The sequence below is a fragment of the Pimephales promelas genome, chromosome 11, assembly GCF_988280905.1.
Source record: "Pimephales promelas chromosome 11, fPimPro1.hap1.1, whole genome shotgun sequence".
In the NCBI taxonomy this organism is placed as follows: domain Eukaryota; kingdom Metazoa; phylum Chordata; class Actinopteri; order Cypriniformes; family Leuciscidae; genus Pimephales; species Pimephales promelas.
This window is the reverse complement of record NC_142779.1, coordinates 1,827,489-1,852,126: the sequence shown is the minus strand read 5'-3', so window position 1 is coordinate 1,852,126 and position 24,638 is coordinate 1,827,489. Positions and strand designations below refer to the sequence as shown.

The 24,638-nt window shown below is 36.5% G+C and overlaps 1 protein-coding gene across 3 annotated transcripts in view; it reads right to left on the bottom strand.

The window, feature by feature from the left end:
- arid4b (AT-rich interaction domain 4B) overlaps window positions 1–24,638 on the bottom strand; it is an 87,633-nt gene that overhangs the window by 15,760 nt on the left and 47,235 nt on the right. For 2 of the 3 annotated variants that reach the window (XM_089116729.1, XM_089116730.1), the window contains exons 8-17: window positions 20,599–20,740; window positions 19,307–19,386; window positions 16,837–16,913; window positions 14,993–15,141; window positions 13,463–13,535; window positions 10,381–10,475; window positions 10,206–10,303; window positions 7,669–7,879; window positions 4,318–4,544; window positions 391–573 (exon numbers count right to left, since the gene is read on the bottom strand). In XM_089116729.1, the coding sequence (XP_088972855.1) occupies window positions 391–573; window positions 4,318–4,544; window positions 7,669–7,879; window positions 10,206–10,303; window positions 10,381–10,475; window positions 13,463–13,535; window positions 14,993–15,141; window positions 16,837–16,913; window positions 19,307–19,386; window positions 20,599–20,740 (1,335 nt within the window). The remainder of the gene's footprint in view (window positions 1–390; window positions 574–4,317; window positions 4,545–7,668; window positions 7,880–10,205; window positions 10,304–10,380; window positions 10,476–13,462; window positions 13,536–14,992; window positions 15,142–16,836; window positions 16,914–19,306; window positions 19,387–20,598; window positions 20,741–24,638) is intronic. The other variant, XM_089116731.1, reaches the window with a different exon arrangement.

Below are 24,638 nucleotides of genomic sequence, written 5' to 3'. Positions count from 1 at the left end.
TGGAATGTTTTCATCAAAAACCTTAATTTCTTTTCGACTGAGGAAAGAAAGACATGGACATCTTGGATGACATGGGGGTGAGTAAATTATCAGCAAATGTTTTTTCAAAAGTGAACTACTCCTTTAATGTCATTTAATGTCCCTGACGACATGTGAAGTCCCACACAGACACTCGATGTAGAATAAAACAGAGCTTGTGTTCCCCACAGACCTTATTCCAGGCATTTAACCCTTTCAAAAACCCATCGAGAAGCTCGTTTCCAGGTTTTGGCCTACAAAAACTCCACATGCACCAGCCTTTCTAACTCCAGGACTCGAATCTGCTTGGGGCTACCAATTTTTTGGCAAATGCAAACAAATGAGGCATGAGTTCCCAGGGTCCTGCCTTACCTGACGTTCCAGCCACAGTAGTGCACCAGGTAGAGCACCTCTCCCCCCTCCAGGTCTGACTCTTTGACAGTGGCTTCGTACGTCTTCAGATTTCGGCCTCGCCCATACCTCACCTGCACCTTCATCCCAGGAGGGTAACACTCAAACTCCTCCCCTTCCTCCCACTCCTGACTGCTGACATCCCTGCAAGAAAGACAATTCAGTACTTCCCGTTTCCTGGCCCTAGGCTTTTCCCACAACCTCCCTCCCCAAAAAACCCACCCCGAAACCTCGCTTTCTCAGAAATCTACATTTTCCTCATCTTTCCCTGTCGGATAAGTCTAACGCTCCTCCTGAACATCGGAGGAAGACATTATGGGGTCATCAGCCGGCTGTCTGACTCTGAACTTCAACCTGGAATATATTAAGAAGCTGGTCTAAAACTGCCTGAACATGAATCTTCTGTCATCACTTACTCGCCCTCATGAAACCTGTGTTTCTTGTTCCATTTGAGGAATCTCAAGCTGCTCTTTTTATATAATGAAAGCATTGGCTGTCAAGCACCAAAAAGGACTGAAATAAATAAACATGACCAAGGCATAAAAAAATAAATAAAAGATTGGTTCCGGTTGGTCGTCAGTTGAGGTCATGGGTCGGTAGGGATTTATTTATTTTTTTTCTCCAGTGGCAGCAAGGGATAGGAAGGAAATTATTATTATTATTTTTTATTTTACTTTACAGTAGCAATGGATAGGATACTCTATTTTTTCATAAAATAGGCTCCCTGTACACTACAGCATGTTACACACACACGCTGATTTTAAATGTGTGAGCGGGGGCAAACGTGGTTGCCTTATTGTAAAGCGTTACTGATTAGTTATACACCGATTCAGATGTCTCGAGAGTTCAGTGTTGGAAAGGTCAGTTGTTTTTAACCGTTTATTAAAACGAATCGGTTCAAATGAGTCAGTTCGCGAAATGGCAAATCATTATCGGACGTGTTCATTATCCCGGCGGTTAGGACATCCCACAAGATTTGTGTCATCACAGAAAACATTTCATCACTGGATAGTATGTTTATATGTCAGCTGAATGTGTGGAATGCTTTTCAAAGATAAGGCAAATGTATTTTAGCACAATTCCCACCCAGCGGTAGCCTGGTTAAACCCATTCTCTGGCAAAGCGTCATAGACAAGGGGCGTCTTTGTATATATTCAATAAATGTTACAAATATGATAAAAATCATATATATAAATAAATATGTAAAAAATAATAATGCACATTTAAGTAAAAAATCTACAATGATCTAACAAAGAAAATATTAAAGTGATTTGTACTTGCAAAAAGTGATTTTCGGAAAAAAAAAATGGAGACAGATGCATGGTGTGGTAATGCCATCTACTAACCACTAGAGCCCGACCGATAAAGGATTTTGAAGGCCGATACAAATATTTTTGGGTTTTAAAATCCGATATTCCGATATATCGGACGATATTTTATTATTATTATTTTTTTTTAAACTGGAGATGATTAGTCACAAATTTTGTCATGCTTATTTGAGTTAAGAGAACTGATGGGGATGTTCTTTTAATTGTTACTCAAGCAATGTATGTCTCGTGACCAACTCAACGAGTGTTGCCAACAGGGACGGTGTAGAGTGCCCTCTGGTGGACAAACTATACAACTCCAACACTCATGACATGGTTCAAGCGTGTTTCGTTTGTTTTTATTTTATTTTTTAAATATTAATTTATCGGCCATTATAACTGCCGATACTGATAGTTTGGAAAATGCCTAATATCGGCCGATAATATCGGTCTGCCGATAAATCCGTCTGGCTCTACTAAACGCCAATGCTAATTAACAAAAACCTGTAAAGAATGGCTACCGGTACTTTTATGGAAATTTGAATATTGTTTTTAAATGTTTTTTGGAGCTTGACAGCCTGTGGTCATTATATGAACATTTTGCTAAACGTCTCCTTTAGCGTTTCACTGAACAAATACAGTCATACAGGATTGGACCAACATGAGGGCGAGTGAGTAATGATTTTTCTAACTAGAAGATATTTCAAATGTGACTTTGAACTTCAAGAGTTCAAGATGTGTGTGTGTGTGTGTGACAGGGAAACGGTCAAAGTGCAGCAAGAGGGGCACAGCGAAGCTCAGCAAAGGGGCAAATCACAATCACGTTAGAGAGCAGAGAGGAAGCCACGTTAGACAGTTATAGCACACTGAACTCTACCGCTCAAATCACTTCACAAAGTTCAACCGAGAAACAACCCTGGTTAGTTAGCAGCACACAACCTTCAACTAGTGATGCAACAACTGAGCTGGTGCTAGGCAGGACCCTGGTTCCACACAGTTATTGATTCAATACAGAACATGAAGGGAATTGGAAAACCAACACTGCAGGATGACAGTTGAGACGGCAGCAAAAAAAGCATCTATGAAAACCAGCATCTATGAAATAATCAGATCACTGCAACGTGAAGGAGATTAGTTAGGCAGTTTAATCTCAAAAACGCATCCAAATGCTTCAAATTAGAGACAACGCAACCAGATTTAGTTCAGGGACTGACGTGTAGAGGTGGGAATCGTTTGAAATGTAACAGTTCGGATTCCATTCTCAGTTCCGTTCCATTCATTAATGATGACATTTAGAATTTTGAACATGACTAAACCGTAAATCAAGAACCGATTATTATAAAGTCATGAAAATAAAGCTTTTTTGCAGAACAGAACGGCTTCTCGATTCCCAACCCTACCCGGGCACAAGGCTCGACAGGATCTCAGCATCAGGGTCTGTTCTCATCCACACAACCACACAGCAGAACACTAAAGGCATGATATGAGAGAGCGGGAAGCGTCGGGAAACACTTGGGAAGCAGTGGAAGAGCTGAACTAGTCAGTCCATCGCTCAACTGAGCTTCAAAGTCACACCTGAATAGTTCAAGACAAAACTCACAGATCCGAAGTGATCATTTTCCCACAAAAACTGGATTATAATCAGCGACAGGATGCATTTAATTTTTCCAAAAGTGAAAAATTCGGTTTCAAATAAATTCTGTTCTTTTAAACTTTCTATTTTTTCGAACAAAATTTATCCACAAAAATATGAAGCAGCACAACTGTTTTCAACATTGATAATAATCAGAAATGTTTCTTGAGTGATTTCTGAAGGATCATGTGACACTGAAGAAATTTGGAGCTTTGATCGCAGGAATAAATTACACTTTACTATATATTCACATAGAAAACAGTTATTTGAAATTGTAATAATATTGCACAATTTTTAACAGTATTTCTGATCAATTAATCTGAGGCCAAACTTTTGAAAGATGGCGTATGATGACATAATTGACTCACAAACTCACAATTATGTTTATTTCTTATTTTAAAGACATTAAATCGAAATAAATTGAACTTTGGCTTTATTCTATCACCAGCTGGCGGTGATATAAGAGTCAAGAATGAATAAAAATATCTAACAAATGAAATTCACAGCAATTCCTGCATTGATCATTTAAATCTAACTTTTATATCCAAGAGACGGGAAAAATAAAAAGTGCAGCGAAATTTTTGCTGGAGACGTGGGATGGTTCAAGATAAGATGGAAAAGGGGTGTGTGTGTGCGTGAGAGAGAGAAAGCAAGCTAAAAAGGCACGCGCTTCGGCCAACATGCAGTTTCAATAAGCGGGCGAGTGACATGAGACTCAACCAGAGAGAAACATCCAGCATCAAAATCAGTCAAACGTTTCCACAAAACACCATTATAAGTGCTTTCATGATCTCACTTTTTGAGCGTTTGTCTCCAAATTCTCTCCGGCTTCGCCTATCATGCATCATTCTCGAAGCACATCTCGTTTTTGTCTCCGTTTCTCTCTCTCTCTCCCTTGAGATTCTCCTTCAGAGATGCACTGAAGCTCAGAGATGAAGATACACCTACCCTGACTGATCTTTGCTGTCGGCTTCCTCACACGGCTCCTCCTTCACGCTCTCGGTGACGTTACTCTCCGCTGCCGGTCCGCACTCTTTGCCCTCTTCGTTTATATCGTTCTCCTCTTCATCAGCGTGGTCATCATCATCATCATCATCATCATCATCCCCCTCCTCATTCACGCTGCTGACGTCCGCTTTATCTTCACATGGTGCCGTGGTCTCGGTGTTCTCCTCCTGAGGACAAACAACACGTCACCCTCACCGTTATAATCTTGCTATTAATATGATTTGACCCTAATTAAACTATGATTTAGCTACATTTGTAAATGCATTAGTGTTTTCGTTTCAGCAGCTTGTGTTGGGGGGAAAAAAAGCATGACTTATAAATAAACATGAGGTCAGACAATCCTGCTGAGAGACAAAATACACAGCTGTGTGTCTCAAGTCTTTCAAAGTCAATACTAGTGTACTGTACAGTCAGCAGCTAGTGAAAAAGTAATAAATCGCACCATAAAGTTCCTAAAAACATGGTGACAATATGTTTTAAATAATTATCAAATGAACATGTTATAAAAAAACAAGAGTATTGATCAGCAAAAAAGGAGACATCATCAAAACTGATGATTACATTTTCCCACGATCAATAAAAACAAATATATAAATATATAAATGCATAAATAAATGTTTTTTACACATGATTAACACCACTTTAGTGAGTGAGTGTCCAATTATAATTATATATATATATTTTTTTTTTCCTTCACATTTTTATACATACACTACCGGTCAAAAGTTGGGAATAATTACTATTTTTGCTCACGACAAATTTATTTGATCAAAAATACAGTAAAAACAGTGAAATATGCCTGTGATGAATGAGTAGTATGAGTATGGGTAGTATAAGTATGAGAAGTGTTAGTATGGGTAGTATGAGTAGTAATGGTGTGGGTAGTATTACTGTGGGTAGTATGAATAGTATTAATATGGTAATATGAGTAGTATGAGTGTGGGTAGTATGAGTGTGGGTAGTATGAGTGGTATTAGTATGAGTCGTATGGGTAGTATGAGTGTGGGTAGTATGAGTAGTAATAGTATGGGTATGATGAGTAGTATTAGTATGAGTAGTATGGGTAGTATGAGTGTGAGTAGTATGAGTAGTAATAGTACGAGTAATATGAGTAGAAATTAGTATGAGTAGTATGGGTAGTATGAGTGTGGGTACTATGAGTAGTATTAGTATGAGTCGTATGGGTAGTATGAGTGTGGATAGTATGAGTAGTAATAGTATGGGTATGATGAGTAGTATTAGTATGAGTAGTATTAGTATGAGTCGTATGGGTAGTATGAGTGTGGGTAGTATGAGTAGTATGGGTAGTAGGAGTGTGGGTAGTATGCGTGTGGGTAGTATGAGTAGTAATAGTATGGGTAGTATGAGTAGTATTAGTGTGGGTAGTATGCGTGTGGGTAGTATGAGTAGTAATAGTATGGGTAGTATGAGTAGTATTAGTGTGGGTAGTATGCGTGTGGGTAGTATGAGTAGTAATAGTATGGGTAGTATGAGTAGTATTAGTGTGGGTAGTATGCGTGTGAGTAGTATGAGTAGTAATAGTATGGGTAGTATGAGTAGTAATAGTATGGGTAGTATGAGTAGTATTAGTGTGGGTAGTATGCGTGTGAGTAGTATGAGTAGTAATAGTATGGGTAGTATGAGTAGTAATAGTATGGGTAGTATGAGTAGTATTAGTGTGGGTAGTATGCGTGTGAGTAGTATGAGTAGTAATAGTATGGGTAGTATGAGTAGTAATAGTATGGGTAGTATGAGTAGTATTAGTGTGGGTAGTATGCGTGTGAGTAGTATGAGTAGTAATAGTATGGGTAGTATGAGTAGTAATAGTATGGGTAGTATGAGTAGTATTAGTGTGGGTAGTATGCGTGTGGGTAGTATGAGTAGTAATAGTATGGGTAGTATGAGTAGTAATAGTATGGGTAGTATGAGTAGTATTAGTGTGGGTAGTATGCGTGTGAGTAGTATGAGTAGTAATAGTATGTAGGGCTGTCAACTTTAGTCGTTTAGTCGACTAATCGGTCGATGCCGTCTTGGTCGACTGACATTCTTATTGGTCGACCAGTTGCATTTTTTTTTTTTTTTTTAACCAATAGAAGAATTTTTCAATGATTTAGTCCTTGATATTTATTCATTTATAAGCAGTTATTTATTACTGTATTCTAAATATAATTAGCCTATGTTTTGTCCCCAACTTTAAAATGCTTTAATTGAGGCTATTTTTGTAACTGCGCCACAGTTTAGCGCGCACACACAATACACTCGGGAACCGCACCTGTGGCCGGCTGCGCTGCTGCTCGCCCTCGGTAAGGGATGCTGTATTCATTCAGTTAGAACGCTGCTTGTTTTGGCTTTAGTCGACAAAATGTCCAGGAAATCGAAATCTTTTGTCTGGCTGCATTTTAAAACAAAGACGAAAAGACTGTGGAGGGAGGCGATCGCGTTGCTCCATTATGAGCGCGCAAGTCGTGCGCCTACATTTGAAATCGAACTTGAGCGCGCAAAAGACGCGAGCAGCCTTTTAACGGCTATATCCTGCTGACTCAATAGTGTTTTCTTAATGTTTTCGTATTTATTTGTACACTTGACGCATTTGAAAATAGCCTAAATAATGCAACAAAACGAAAATAAACCTATACGCGGTCCTACAGCCTATTATTAGGATTGTTTTTAAGTTATTTGGGTTTTTTGTGTGTTGTTTAAAACGCCTTGATCGTCAGGACTAAAGTTAACCCATAGCTTTGAAAGTAAAGAAGAATATAAAGCCTGTATAAACGAGAGCTTTTGTTGGGATTTTTCATTATGTGGCAGATAGCAGTTATATTTTGTGCAGCGTGTGGTGTGGTCAGGTGCGCGATTGTGACTGTTACTATAGACCTAGGACAGAGCACTTCACTTTTTGCAGTTAAAAAATCACTTAATTTTCAAAGAATTGTATTATTATTATAGTTTTATTTATTTGTGATGTTTTTTCGTTGTTGTTTTATAAATGGTCAATGACAATTGTTTAAAAAATGTTTAATCAAAAAATCACGTTTTTTTTTTTTAGTCGACTAATCGTTGTGCAGGAGTCGACTTTGGTCGACTAAGGATTTCTTTGGTTGAATACAGCCCTAATAGTATGGGTAGTATGAGTAGTAATAGTATGGGTAGTATGAGTAGTATTAGTGTGGGTAGTATGCGTGTGGGTAGTATGAGTAGTAATAGTGTGGATAGTATGAGTAGTATTAGTATGGGTAGTATGAGAAGTATGAGTAGTATGCCACAGCAGAAAACAGAGGTGATGTTTAGTACCTTGAGCAGATGCTGTGTGTTGGATGTTTCTGGTTCATTGAGGGCTTTTTGTTCTTCTTCTGTGCTTGAAGAGACACTGATTCCTCCGCCGACCGTTTCCTCAGCGTTCTCCTCACTCTTCCCACTCGTCTTCTCACCCGTTTTATACGGCAGATCCATGCGGAAGGTGATCCCTGTGGAGGTGCAGTAGTCCTCAAAGCCATACAGGTATCTGCAGGAGATCCGAAACAGTTATCCATACACATTCGACAGGATACTACAGCCAATCATCATAAAGCTGATATTCATTTGGTCCAAAATACAATAAAACAGACATATTGTGAAACATTAGTACAATTTAAAACAGCTGTTCTTCTATGTGAATATATAGTAAAGTGTAATTTATTCCTGTGATCAAAGCTGTATTTTCAGCATCATTACTCCAGTCTTCAGTGTCACATGATCCTTCACAAATCACTCTAATATGATGCTCAATTATAGCAGGTGCTCATTTATTAATAATGTTTCCTATTAATAGTAAATGTTGAAAACAGCTTCTGCTACTTTCATATTTTTTTAGGATTCTTTGATTAATGGAAATTTCCAAAAGAATGGAATTTGAAATAAAAAACATTACATTTATTTAATGTCCCTTTTGACAGAATAAAATTATACATTTAAATATTATTAATTAATGCAAACTAGGGGTGGGCGATATGGAAAAAATATCATATCACGATTTTTTTAGGAAAATCACGATCACGATTTTTTATCACGATTCTTTTTCAAGTTGGTTTTAATATTTTGCAAGTGGCTGTTTATTACAGCCAAACTAATGTCCTTATGTTAAAAACAAAGCCTTAGGTAACAAAATAAAAAAAAGGCATACATTTAGGCCAGTGGCGAAGATAAAAATCTTTGTCATTATTTTCTTTGTTATTAAAAAAATAAGACAAGATAAACATTACACAAATTAATATTCAAATTAAATAAATAGTGCTATATTTTTCAGATGCACTAGGTGTATTTAGCAGTAGTATTGAAGAAAGTAATTAAATTAAACAAATATGAAATTAAAACACTACAGAGACTTCACTGAATAAATTGATTCTTATTAAAGCTACTATTAAAGTTCTCAGTCAGTGAGTGATTTTCTCCTTGTGTTTTTTTTTTCTTTTACTAAAGAGATTCCCTCAAAAATGAAAATGGTCTTAATTTACTCTCTCAAGATGTTTTAAACCCGAATAAGTTTCTTTCTTCTGTTGAAAATAAAAGTTATTTTGAATAATGTGGGTAACCGAACAGTTGCTGGTCTCCTTATAGTTTTTTTTTATAGGTTCTCTCCTGGAAGTTAATGGGGACCAGCAACTGTTTGGTTACCCACATTAAAAAAAATTGTCTTTTGTGTTCAGCACAGGAAAGAAATTAATACAGGTTTGGAACAACATTAGAGTGAGTAAATAATGACGGATTTTTTTTTTTTTTTTTTTTTGTGAACTATCCCTTTAAGGACATGCGGCAGTATTATTCCTGTCGCTTTTAGACCAGCACGCGACGCGTTTAATATAGACGCATATTACACCAGATATTCTCTCAAATGTTTGCTTTTACTTTAGACATAGCCTGTTTATGTAAACATTGTGTGTATTTAACAGTATTATCATAATAAGACTCGAGAGATAACTTATTCAGTATTCAGTATTCAGGCGCTGTTTGACAGACTTCTAGTGCCTGTGAGCGCCGTGGATATGCGGTCAGGAAAGCGCACGTTAGAACAGCGCATCAGCGCGTGAATTAAATGTTTAACCGGCAAGGCTTATGCAAATAATGAACTTTTGTGAATTGCAGTGTCCCGTACCTATTCATTAACATGTGATAGGCTACGTCGCGTTGTACAGTTGAGACTGAGGCGCCAGAACTGAACTGATAGAATGCACTGTAACACGATACTACGATATTTCTTCAAAAGCAGATCGTGGAGACATTTTAATCGTCCACGATTAAAAATCGTCATATCGCACACCCCTAATGCAAACATTATCGGTTTTCACACAAATATGAAACAGCACAACTGTTTTTAACATTGATAATAATCATAACTGTTTCTTGATCATCAGATCCTCATATTGTGATTTGTGAAGGATCATGTGACACTGAAGACTGGAGGAATGATGCTGAAAATACACAGGAATAAATGACATTTTCCGATATATTCACAGCTGTTTTACATTTCATTAATATTTCACAATATTACAGCTTTTTTGATCTTATTGAGCATGAGACAACTTTAAAAAACATTTAAAAGCCTAATTTATTTGAAACTTTGACCGTTTAATAGTAACTTCCGACTTTTGGTATTCAGATGATCTGATTCAAACTGAGCATGAGACTGAGCCTGAGGCACTATGGGTATGATGTTTAGTACGGGTCCGTCATCACAGAAGAACGAGAGAGTAACAGACAGAGCGCTTGCTCTCTAAAGCACAAACGTTTGAAATGCCACAGCCGAACAGTCATGTTTGCGGTCACTGTCATCCTGAAGACGAACACGCACGTACTTCCTGTAGGCACACTTGACGTTGTAACCGGCTGCGGAGTTGAGCACAGGGATGCCCAGATCCTGATACACCTGCTTCCAGACAGACCCGCTCTCGATCTGCAACACAACGAGGGAACACGTTCTGCTCAGCGAGTCAAAGCCAATGCAGACCAAACCACAGAAACACAACTCACATTGTCGAATCCTCCGAGCTTGTGCACCAGCCGGTAGAGTTTAAAAAGATTCAGATTCTTGTAGCCCAGCACGGGGCGTTTATTGATAGGAGTTCCTGAAAAAAACAGAAGAAGCTAGTTAGTGAGAGTTTCAACGTAAAATACAAACATATGCAAAAAAACAAACAAAAGATGTTCAAGTGGATGACAACCTCCGGTGTTGTTACTGCTAACTACAGGGGCCGTTTACAATAATAACAATATTAATAATAGTATTTTATTGTAATATTATTGATAACAATATTATCGGCCGATATTAGGCATTTTCCAAACTATCGGTATCGGCAGTTATGATGGCCCAGGGCTCCAGACTAACTTTTTTTACTAGGAGCGCTGTTGCCCCTGACTGAAAATTTTAGGAGCGCAAGCAAAAAATTTAGGGGCACACCTTAAATAAGCTCGCAATGCAATTATTCAAATTTCCCACAAAATAACTGTAATACTGACAAATTCTTTAATAATAAATAGACTTAACATTATGATATGCTGTTTTATTTTAAGTTCACAGGGCTCCAGACCCAAAGTTGAGGGCAGCATCACCTCAAAAGAGAACTCACAGTTCTAAAAAAAAAAAAAAAAAAAAAATCTGGTAGCACTGGGGCTAACAATAAATCACTAAGCTTAATTTAGGGTGTAGATGAAATTAACTTTAGTTTTTATCATTTATAATGTCTTAATATTAATTAATAAAAGTAGTGAAAATATGTATATGGAGTGAAAATAGCCAATAAACATCCTACTGTTTACAATGGTATTATTATTATTATTTTAAGTGTTTAAATAAGAGTTTTCCAACATCTTAAAACTGTTCGTTTAAGGACAATCTTTAAAGGATGAACAAAAAATGTGTTGGTATGGTAATCACATAAAAAATACAAAAAAATAAAACATTTATAGGCTATATGATATTATTGAAGTGCTGGGAAAGGATGTGTAGTAGGCTACTTACACATTATCATATTTATGGTAAGAGTTAACTTGCCTAAATTCATGGTTCTGTTGGGCTGATTTGTGAAAGCCTTCTATAAGTGTTTTTCCTGGTTTCCACGTCAGCGCTGTTTGATCTGATATGGTTTATAACAGAACTCTGCGCCGAATCGGAGTGTTCACTGGATCTCGTGGTGTTAATGTTATTAATTCTGAGGCGAATTCAATGGATTTCTTCACTGGCTCTAGTAACAGTGTTGCGCGTGAGCGAGATCGGCCCGCGACTGGCAAGTTCGGGGCTTTATTTTGTCAATGGTTCGGATCGCTGCTGCAGCTGAGTGGCGTATTTTCGTTCCACTTTCATTTTGTTTGCATTCGTTGCTAGGTAACGACTAAAGAGTCGATAGATCGCTGATTGCTCAGACGCACATCAGTTTGTGATATTTGTTTCCGTCTCCTTCCCACAAACGTTTACGCGCGCTATTCTTGTCACGGATTCATTGACGCGCCTCTTCCACGCTTTACCATGCGTTTAACATGTGGCAAACTTACTGGTCGCACATGTGCGACTGGATGTAAAATTCAGTCGCACACTCTCAATTTTTGGTCGCAAAATGCGACCATTTGGTCGCAGTCTGGAGCCCTGTGGCCGATAAATGAATATTTCAAAAATAAAATAAAAACGGACGAAACACGCTTGAACCATGTCATGAGTGTTGGAGTTGTATAGTTTGTCCACCAGAGGGCGCTCTACACCGTTCCTGTTGGCAACACTCGTGTATAACGCGCCACACATCCTGTGCATTAAAGTTAGCTTTTCTTTTACACGTGTGTGAAATCCAACGACGCCAAGTGTGCGTTGCAGACTTATTTTTGTTTTATAAGAAAAGTTTATTTTTAAAATGCATTATCATATTATTTTAGTTAAAACTCATAATAACTACAAATAACTAATGTTAGGGAAATCTGTTAATGTTTTGTTGTGTGTTTGTGAATAAATAAATAAATAAATAAATAAATAAATATCGGCCGATATATCGGACTGTTGGATTTTAAAACCAACAAATATTTGTATCAATATCGGCCTTCAAAATTCTTTATTGGTCGGGCTCTCGTTCATTTACACGACAACGTTTTGTGCACGTTTTTAAATCTCTGTGTAAACCATGCAGGGTTCGTTCAATATACTGTAAAATGAAATGACTGGAAATTATTTCATATAATATAAAAAAATATCTTAATTATCTTTCAAATTCTATAAAAGATAAGGTAGATAAACAAAAATAAATAAAAAACAAATAAAACTAAATGGTACAAATAAAGTGCAGCACAAGCAATGGCTGCGGTAACTTTAAACATTTACATTTTTTCTCCCATTAATATATTATTGATCAGAATAATTAAATATGTCTCATATACTTGAATATTTATATGAGCAAAATCATGCTCCATATCAATATGAAAAGAATGTTTTATCAATAAAATTGAACACTATTTTCTAATATAGCCTATTGTCTTTCAATAATTCAAGCATTTTCTAGTAACTTTTTATAATTATGTGTTTTCAAAGACTTCAATTTCTAAAAGTCAACTTCAAGCACCTTGTGCGAGTGCTGAGTACAAAAACACAAACCGGTGACGTCATGCGTATAGGAGCGCATTGTTTCTTTACAAAGTGACATCGCCATCTACTGGCCTGGCAGCAGAATACAGCGCGTTTAGTTGTTTCGCGGATCTGTGTGAACGGGATCGTTACATGAAAAACGCAAACTGAAAACGTTTCCATTTTTTAGTACATAGTTGTTGTGTAAACATACCCTAATACTAATAATCAATTTCTGATATTGAAATAAAGCTGAAATTAAATATAATATTTATATTACAGTAAAAACTTAAAACAAAAAGGATGCCTTGGAAGCTAATTGAAATACATAGAGGTAATAAAATTGCAATTTTTTTGTTGTTGAAAAAATTAAAGCTATACAGAAATATGCACACAAAAAAAAGTTACTAAAATATTACAATTACAATGAAAATTTAAAATGTCAAAATAATGCAGAAACTTAAAAAAAATTACAACAGTATACAAATAATCCTAAACACTGACACTACTCACCTCTATCCTCCATAAATTTGTAAAGCTGCTGTTGGAAGTTGTCTTTCTCTTCTGGGAACGGCTCCACTTCCTCCTGCATACAGGAAACACACACACACACACACACAGAGCCGTGGGTTATCACAGAAAATATTGGGATAAGAGACAAAATAGCTTGCTTTTGTTGCTTCTTGTTAGTTACTGGGAAAGCCACACTATTATGAAAACAGCTGAGAAACGTTCACACTACTTTTGTGCAGTGGTTCGTTTGCAGAAGTGACAGAAATGATCTTTTACAATAAGTTTAAATTGATTTCTACCTTTTTGTGGGTACCTTTATGGAGCCATTTTTAACTAAATTAAATGTATGCATCATTTTTTTGTGTCAAATTCTTTCATTTAATCAATAGCTTTTATTAGAATAATAAAACACAATAGGGCTGTTACAATCAAATGTAATCAGCATCAACAAAACTAATGTTTGCTGCACCTGAAGTGGCATTTAGATGGATTTACATAATGTTTTAAACATAATGATTTAATAATGTTTTAAACATAAAACGTTGAATATTGATATATTGAAATTATTTAAAAACTAAAAAGAGCTTTAAATGCGAAATTAAAACCACCAGTAGGTTACAGAAAGAAGTCACTGTGAGTGAGGCATTGAGATTCATTCAAACGGCTGATTCATTCACGTCTTCATGAGTGAGTCATTGAATCATTTGTTCAAACGATTCGTTCATTCATCGCCGTGTCGCTCAGATAAGCAAAAACAGGCAATATTGTGTTTTATTGTGCCACTAAATATTAACGTCTTGTTTGCTGAACTGTATAAAACAATATCAAATATGTAATCATACTGATATTGCACTATATAAATATAGTTTTGTCCCCTTATCTTGAATATTGGGTGCATTTCTGAATCCTTTTTAATAGACTAAATCACACAGAGAAAGTGTGCACTAACCTCTAACCTACCAGATTACATCACATAAGGTACGCATGCAACTCTCTATGTGTGTTTTTGTAAAGTGAAGGACATGCTCGATAATTTCAGATTACACATTGTTTAAACAACAATCACGATGTTATTTTAGACGATATATATCGCACACTCCTATCGACTACATCAACACACACGATAGCGCAGATTCCCTGATTGTGTGTGTATCTTTCAGTGATGTTTCTCCCCGACACATGGTTTCTGCCCAGATAGCAAACTGACATTGAATCAACGTGGAAATATGACATCGAAACAACGTTGATCTGACATTGTTTTGCTCATCGAATTAACGTTGAACCAACGTCAGACGCGTCATTCTTTCAAAACTAACGGAAAATCAACTTGAAATCAACGCGTTGTTTCAACGTTATGAAAGCAAACCAATTTTCGATTTTCATTTAGCTTTGAAGAATGCCGCGTCTGACGTTGGTTCAACGTTAATTCGATGAGCAAAATCAACGTTGTTTCAGTGTCATGAGAGACGTCGTTTTCACGTTGATTCAATGTCAGTTTGCTGTCTGGGTGATCATGAATGCTGTGGTCACCTCTTCCTCCTCGCCGCTGGCCTCTTCCTCTTGTTCTTCCTCCTCTTCCTCGTCATCATCCTCGCTGCTTGAGCTTTCATCCTTCACGTCCGTCCTCCACGCGTTGGGCACGGTGCCGTTACGCTGAAAGTCCCACGCGGCATCTAACGCTGCGAAACACAAACAGAGACAGTGAGATTATAATGTGTTCAAAGGGAAATGTTTTTATTTTCACTTTTAAAAAACGTTCCCCAGTCGAGCGGATCCACCCGTTCAGCTCCATGTTTCCTGAAGTATTTTTTTAAATAATTTTAGTGAAAACCAGTCATTTTAATTTCAATGAAAATGAGCAACTAGTTCAAATAAAACACATTTTTACTCTATTTCATTTTGAATGTTTATTTTATTTCAAGTAGAGCCAGACCGATATTATCGGCCGATATTAGGCATTTTCCATAATATCGGTATCGGCAATTATAATGGCCGATAAATGAATATTTCAAAAATAAAATAAAAACGGACGAAACACGCTTTAATCATCTCTCCTTGGCCTGTTATATTGAAAATGTATGTTTTACAATTGCTATTGCTAAATTATGGCTCATCATAGACTAGCTAACCACAAAGCTAGCTAATGCCACTATCATCAGTGGAAGACCGCTAACGTTAACATTAATGAGCTTGGAAACCACAATGAACTTTTTCTGCCTAAATAAAGTAATGATTACTGTATTTATAACTAGCATATCTCTAGTTACAGTCCCTGCATTGTAAAATGTAAGTTATACTTGCGAGGAGTGAACATTTAGACATAGAGAAAAAGTATCAAACGTATCTTGTGCAGAAAAGTTCGCTTTTCTTTTACACGTGTGTGAAATCCAACAATATTTAATAATAACTGTAATAGTGTTATGTCACTGAATACTGTCAATGTACCTTGTTCTGATAAAAAAAAAAAAATAATAAAAAAAAAAATATCGGCCGATATATCGGAATATCGGGTTTTAAAACCCAAAAATATTTGTGTCGGTATCGGACTTCAAAATCCTTTATCGGTCGGGCTCTAATTTCAAGTAATGAGAAAGTTTTGATAACACTTTTTCTATTTTGTTAATATTAGTTACAACTAACAATGAAAATACTGTTAATTCAATATTTACTAATACATTATTAAAATCAAAAGTTGTATCGATTAATATCTAACATGAATAACTTCAAGATACTGTAAACAAATCTGTATCGCTCATTGTTTGTTGATTAGGGTTGGGTATCGAGAATCGAGTATCGATTGGAATCGGGACTAACTTTTCGTTTTTCCCGGAATCGTTCAAAAGTTAAAATTTCGATTCCTAGTTTCGATATTCACAGTCCGCCGGGCGGAAGAAGAAACCGCTGGACAACACCAACGAAGAAGCGTCTACCGGAAGTGTTGGCATAACCGCGCGAGTCGAACATGAGTAGCTTACGTCGTCGATCCAAAGTGTGGCTTCACTTTTCTAAAAATAACGAAATCTCGGCAAAATGCAAAATTTGTGACAACAGGAGTATTTGTGAGAGGAGTATTTCCTTCAGAAAGGTTTATTTCCTTCAGAAAGACCATTGGTTAGCAAGGTTAGCTAAACTTTTTTGACCCTGCCTCTTAAAAGAATCGGAATCGAGAATCGTTAGGAACCGGAATCGAAACAAGGAATCGGAATCAGAATCAGAATCGTTCAAATTCAAACGATACCCAACCCTATTGTTGATGCATTAACGTCAACTAAAGAGACCCAGTGTTCCCAAATGTCTTGATGGTTTTAGTTTTAGTGAACGATGATAACCGGCCTAAACACACTCTGATCTGTAGGTGGCGCTCTTGCTCTCACCTGGTTTGAGTCCAGCGTCCGCTTTGGGAGATTTCTCTTCATCCAGCACTCGAATGTCTTTCCGCAAAACTGTGTAACTGCAAGACAAAATAAAACGCTGTTAGCAGAGCTTCATACGTATGAGAGAAAACAATAAATAACCATCATTTTTAAGTCAATTACTGATCATAATTCAACACACTGACGTATGAAACAGCATTTGGATTTTAAAAATCATTATGGTTGCGATTGCACAGCAAAAACAAAAAGCATTTATTCTAGACATCCATCAAATCAGTTTCATCATTAAAAATGCACAAAATTTGATTATAAAAACCTTTATCTGTGCTCACGTAAATCACACAAACGTGCCAGAATATTGTGCAGACACGAGCTGAAAAATGATTTGTGTATAACAATTATCACTCAGAAATTGCTAGTAAATTTGACAAATTGTTACAACGAAGCAGCACGTAACATTGAATAAAACTGAAAATAGTAAAACACATTTTAAAAATCTTTGTTTTAGTTTACGAACTTGAACAAGGCATGTCCTTTAGAAAGCAGGGTAACACTTTACAATAAGGTTCATTAGTTAACATTAGTAAATGCATTAACTAACATGAACTAACGATGAGCAATGCATTAGTTACAGTGTTTATGAATCTTTGTTAATGTTAGTTAATACAAATACAGCTGTTCATGTTAGTTCACAGTTCACAGACTAATACAACCTTTGATTTTAATAAAATATTAGTAAATGTTGGAATTAATATTAACTAAGATTAATAAATGCTGAAGAAGTATTGTTCACATATTGTACATGTTAACTAATGTTAACTAATGAACCTTATTGTAAAGTGTTACCGAAAGCAGTGAACCTTCTCAGTGTCCCTCATTAGATCACGAGTCTGTATCTGTGCTCGAATTTGTAGGATTAGGGATTTTCAGTGGATGTATGAAGTCACTTTTTCATGTTCACACAGGAGTGTCCAAAAACCTTCTGAAACTGCTTATATTGAGGGAATTAAGAGGTCTCTAACGGTCAGAAGACATGTTTATGTTCATCAATATTTATAAATACACATGTGGCAGTGATGTCATTACTTTCCCAGAGCAGACACTAGAGGGAGCAGTGTCTCTTTTCTTCTCTGAGGAAGAGGGCGGGGCCACCTGTCACTCACATCTCATCCAACAATAGCAAGCCACAAACATCCAAGCCCCACCCTGCCGATATATCATTTGTTCTTGTCTATACGTCACAATAGGAAAGAAAAGACTAGTGCAACTGTTTCACGCTTGGCTTAAACTTTGGCATATAAAACATATCATATCACACACAGACACACACACTTGAATGAAGAACTAAAAATCATAGGCTCGCCCCCTATTTATTTATTTATTTATTATTTGACAGGGACAATGCAAACAAACATAGTGTCAAGATCAAGCATGTCACTGAAGTGTTGCATATAAAGTTTATAGCTAATTTTCAACTCTTGTCCCTGGAAGGGCTTTTATACACAATAAAATTTACATGATTAGCTACTTCAAAAACAAAACAAAAAAAAAACCCTTAAATAGGACACTATTTGAAGGAATAGCCATTTGCGGGGTGTCTGAAATTATAGTAGACGTTATCGAGTGCGCTCATTCAATCCCACAATGCACCACATGAATGAGTGGTACAACCGACGTACTCCCAAAATACCCATAATGCACTGTGAGAGTCGCAAAACGAACGACCAGAAGATGGCAAATCGTCCATTTTCCAAACCGCTGGTCCAATGTGGGTACAGTGTAATATCATACCAGTAAAAAATTCCTTATTGAATTGTTTATTAAGTTAAAACCTTCCATCTTTTTACTCGAGCTGCCAGTTTGCTCCATTACAAATGATTATTAACCAGCAAGAGTGTCCGAATTCACTATACTATGTATATTTATTATATACTACATCAGTGGACTAATGTGGGGAATATAGAGAATATCACAGAAACTAAAGGGTGACTTTGTTTTGATTTGAGATAGTAACCAGCCAAAAAACTAGGAACATCCTGGCAATTTAGAGTTTGTAGTCCATCTATTGAAGAGTTTGGTGTATTTTAGAGAATCATCAGGAAACTCTGGTCTGTATAATCGCAGCACTCACAGGTTTTATATCCCTGAGGTGTAACACACATTTCTCAGCACAGCGCTTGAATAAAACCAATTCTGTCGTTCCACCTTCAGCGGCGGCAGTATAAATCGGTTTTCCGAGACGGGCATTTAACTACATTTACCCCACAGAAATATCACTGGCTCCTCCATTACATGATGCCCAGCAGTGACATCCTCCATCATTTGCAGGACGTCTAAAGGATGTTTTATAAAATCACAGCCATAAACAGAAACAACAGCACTCGTGATGCGATCACAGCGTGACTTTCGGCACCTCGAGAGCTAAAAGTAGAAGTAGGGACTCAAATAACTTCATTTGAAAGCTACTTACAATTTTCCATCTTTGAAGGAGCGGACAAAAATGTTGTCTTTTTTCAGTGTCACGTCTTCATGACAGTCTGGGGAGATGACCTTTAGAAAAATAAAGAGAAACAGAAGACAGATGAGAGTTTGCCACAGAAAGCAACCTGCAAAAGTGTTTTACACCTAAGGAAATTAATACTAGGCAAACAGGTTTATTAACTTATTACAAAATATTTCATGCAACAAAAAAGGTCCATTAATCCTTATATGCAAATGTGGCTGCTATCTTTCCAGTTGTTTGTAATTATTAAGACTTTTTTGCCCACCAAAACATTTATTTGGTCAAAAATATTATATTTTATAAAATATTAAAAATAATAATATTGTAAAAAATATTATTACAATTTTAAATAGCTATTTTCTATGTGTATATTTATTGTCTATATATCTATATATTCACAAATATGCAGCCTTGGTGAGCAGAAAAACAAACATAATTATTCCAAATATTTTAATTAAAGAGACTGAATCTGAGATTTTAGAGCTGTGCATTAAAGACAATATGTAATTTTAAAAATTCATTAATTTTAATGACTTTTTCAGGCCAAAAAATAAAAAATAAAAAAAAAATCCTGATGTTTCCATGACCATGTTGTGTGAAAAACAAAAAAAATGACTCACATTGGATATTGGACATACGAAATACTTATTGAAATTAGCCTTTATTTCAAACATTACTGTACAACAGAGATCAGACGAGCAGCAGGAGCGTGTCACGGCTTCGAGAAACACCACACACATTCACTGGCTTTGTTTTTGTCTCTCAGTGCTGTGATTCTAGCGAGAGCCGTGAGGAGGGGACAGAGAGCCATTTAAAGGGCCAGTGTCACCCTGTGAATCATCAACTACTGCATGTAAACGAGGGACAGATGTAGAAGAAATAAGAGAACGACTGCCAACATCAATATAATCCTGAATTAATAACTCTCTCCTGAAACCGGCACTGTTCATCATGTTTAACGCTGAAGTGTGACTTCCTGAAAAGGGAATTTGTTCGGATAGTTTTATCGCTAGAAAATGAATTATTGTTATATAGCTCAACAAAGCTAGTCTTATTGTTTGACTGTTTGTTTAAGGATGTTATATAACTATTTGTATTTTTTACAGACTGCCAGGGGAGGGATTTGAGTACCGGTAAGTTATGTTTGTACTTAAGTGTATGTTAATATGCGTGTTTGTTAAATGTGTTGTAAAATTCTAAATTTTGATGCTTTTTTTTTTTTTTACTTTTATTGGCTGTGTCCTGCGGTCGAGACTCACCAGGGCAGGATACCATGTGGTTTTCTTTTTGTCGCTAGTGACGACCCCATCCACACACACCACTTTGCCGTAAAGCCCTTCGTTTTGTTGCTGATCGCCCTCCTCCTCCTCACTAGACGATGAAGACGACTCCTCTTCTTGACTGTGGAATAGGATTAGTGTTAATGTGAAATAAACAACAGACACTGAAAGGTATTCGAGTAACATTGATATCCCAGATATCAAACACAACAACATATTTAAAGATTCAAGAAGCTCAATGCAGAGTCAGATCTTCAATAGCAGCAATAATAAAACTTCACGAATGTGGGCGAACGTCATCAAATCACATCCAGGTCACATAAAAAAAAACAAGACATTATATTTTGAATTCAGAAAACTATATACATTTTCACGTAAGTAAATAAATTTGGTTTTATGGCATTATTTGCATGACAATTGAGCATATTTTTATGAACCCCAGGACACATTTGAACAAAATCCAAAGAAATTAAAAAAAAAATTAATTCAGAAAATTATATACATTTTCATGTTAGTTAATAAATTTGGTTTTATGGCATTATTTGCATGACAATTGAGCATATTTTTATGAACCCCAGGACACATTTGAACAAAATCCAAAGAAATAAAACAAAAAATTAATTCAGAAAATTATATACATTTTCACAATAAATTTGGTTTTATGGCATTATTTGCATGACAATTGAGCATGAACCCCAGAAACTTTGATGCATTTTTAATTAAAAAAAAAAAAAGTTATGTGCTAATTTCACCTCAGCATATCATTATTTTAAGATGCATCGCAGCAATTTAAAATGAACTGTAATTAAAAGTATTTTTTAATGATTAATTATTCCAACCAAGAGTAGAGATGTAGATCACATAGAAATTAATTTTAGATCTAGATTATTTTTCCATTCCTGTTGGGTTGCAATAATCAACAGTGATGCACCGATATGAAAATTTTGGCCGATACCGATAACCGATAATTCTTTATCTTTGAAAGCCGATAACCGATATATCGGCCGATAAACTTAAATCCAAATTTTTATCTAATTTTAAGAGCCTGATTACAAAAACAAAAGTCTCACAATTAAATCCATGTCCCAAGCGCACAATTATAATGATGTTCTCATCATTATAATGATTTGCGTTGCTCATGTTGTCCCGAACCAAATTTTCATTTTTTGAAGAGATTTCAATCATATTTCAAGAAATTCAAAAACATAAACAGTTCAACAAGTGTCTCAGCTGAAGGGAATAATACATTATTTATCGGTTTTAATATATCGGCCACATTTTCTTACCAGGCCGATAACGGCAACATTAAAAATGAACATATATCGGCCGATACCGATATGCTGGCCGATATATCGTGCATCCCTATCAACAACCAATTTCATCATGAATTAGTATTTCAATAAGCAAGTGTCTGTATTGTTCAGACAGTAGATCAACACACTGATGAACCGCGAACAAAGAGAACTGATCCTTTAGTTACAGGCACTAACAAAGACTCAGATCACGCTAAACATGACTAAAACGATCCACTTTTTAAAGATAAGCATCACCTGTATCACAGCGCCATGCAAACAGAATAGAAGAAGCTTTTTCTTGCTTGTTCTGATGAAGATAATAGGTAATTAGGCTCCGTGAGCTGAAAAGCTTCTCACTTGCCAATATTCATATGCAGCGTGACTCAACGGCCGCTCTCAATTAAGATCCGGCACTCCAGCTCACCGCCAAGGAGAGCCAATCTTGTTAGTGTTAAATGAGCCAATCAACAGCCTGCATCCCGAATAAACATGACCTGATAAGCCACAGGGACTCCTACTCGCTCAAACAACAAAACAAGAGGAGAGCGGGATGCAGAGACAAGTGTGCAGAGCTACCCGTCTACTAAAGATCACTTTTTGTAGTAGTAGTTTTTCGTACACCATTGGTAAATAGGTTTTTTATTAAGTATTATTAACCTAAAATAATGTTTAGAAACATTTTTACATGAAAAACTAAGATAAGAACTAAAATAAATAAGTTTAAGTTGAATTACTAAAACTCAAATAAATTAAAGGTGCAATGTGTAATATTTCTGAGGATCTATTGAGAGAAATGCAATATAAGATCCATAACTGTGTGTTCAGTGGTGTTATGAACCTTTATGATTTTATTACCTTAGAATGAGACATTTATATCTACATAACCGCGGGAACCCCCTTTCTATGAAGGTCGACATATTGCGAAGTCACGTTTCTACCGTAGCCGAACGGGAACACACAGCGCTATAGGGCGTGTTTCGTCACTACCTTGAAAGAGAAGCCGCAGAAAGCTAGAAGCTAGCCATAAACACCGTGAATCGTGACTTTCCCTCGTCAGTGGTGTAAAATATGTGATGCAATCTGGGAAAACCCGTCGGATGTCGCGCTGGTATGTTTTCCGTAAGGTCTAAACCCAGATAGCAAACTGACATTGAATCAACGTGGAAATATGACATCGAAACAACGTTGATCTTACATTGTTTTGCTCATCGAATTAACGTTGAACCAACGTCAGACGCGTCATTCTTTCAAAACGAACGGAAAATCAACTTGAAATCAACGCGTTGTTTCAACGTTATGAAAGCAAACCAATTTTCGATTTCATTTAGCTTTGAAGAATGCCGCGTCTGACGTTGGTTCAACGTTAATTCGATGAGCAAATCAACGTTGTTTCAATGTCATGAGAGACGTCATTTCCACGTTGATTCAATGTCAGTTTGCTGTCTGGGAATATAGATTGAATGTCAGTTTTTTGTCAAAATTGGGTTTTTATTCAATTATTATTCTATAACATCTCGTTTATCATCTCTGATTATATTTTGGGAAAATGGGCTCTATGCACGGCGGTATTTCCGGGGAAGGTGTAAGGATGCTCGATAACTTCCGCCGATCGTAGAGTCCAATGCAATACCGATGATTTATATTGAATTTTAGGTCCCACTTTATATTAAGTGGCTTTAATTACTATGTACTTACATTGAAACAAATAATTTGATACAATGGACTTATTGTGTACATACATGTTTTTACATTGTACTTATATTTTAAAAATACCAGCATGTAATTACAGCTGTAACTAATTTATGTAATTACAAAGCTGACCCATACTTATACTTAAACCTAACCCTAAACCTACCCATACCACCACACCTGTCCCTTACCCTACCCATATCCCACCTCAATAGCAGCAAAAGCGTTTTACAATACAGCATCAGCACAATAAGTACATTGTACTTATTTTTCAATATAAGTACATAGCAATTAAAGCCACTTAATATAAAGTGGGACCGAATTTTATACTCCATGGTTATACTAAAGAAACGTTAGTCACAAAAACAGATAAAACAGACACCCCTCGTTGTGTTTATGCTTCTTTTTAAAATTATATTAAATAAACATAACTATATATAAAATTACATCTAAACGTATGTACGTTTCGTTTCAAAGACGGGAGGACAGTAAATTTTGGTTCGGTTTTCCTCCGCTTAAATCTCCACAACCGGAAATGGACGAGCATCCTTGCGTCAAATGCGTAACTTATGCGTGCATATAGCCCATTCACTAGTTTAGTGCAGAAAAATAGCGATTTATAATCGGGAGGGGTGAGCAGAGTGCAAACTCGCGACCGAACCACTAGATGTCGCTTAAAATCACATACTGCACCTTTAAAGGTTATTGGGGGGGGGGGGAATGTAAAAAGCACAAAATTACCAGTACTAAAATATATTATTATATATAAAATGAAAACTAAACAAAAGGTATGATATTTTTGCGTTATGCTAATGTTGACTAGTCAATGCAACCCTTAACATTATGATGGATTCTGCTCCCTCAAAGCGACTGCGGTTTCTTTAAGTTCACGCATGGCCAGCCGTGACTGACGGAGATAACTGTGAGGTCACGCCTCTCACCGACACACACACGGGCCCTGTTTGGGACGCTCCGGTTGGAGACGAACGCGGTTCACTGGAGGAAAGATACTGGCTTTCCTCTGATTTGTGTCTG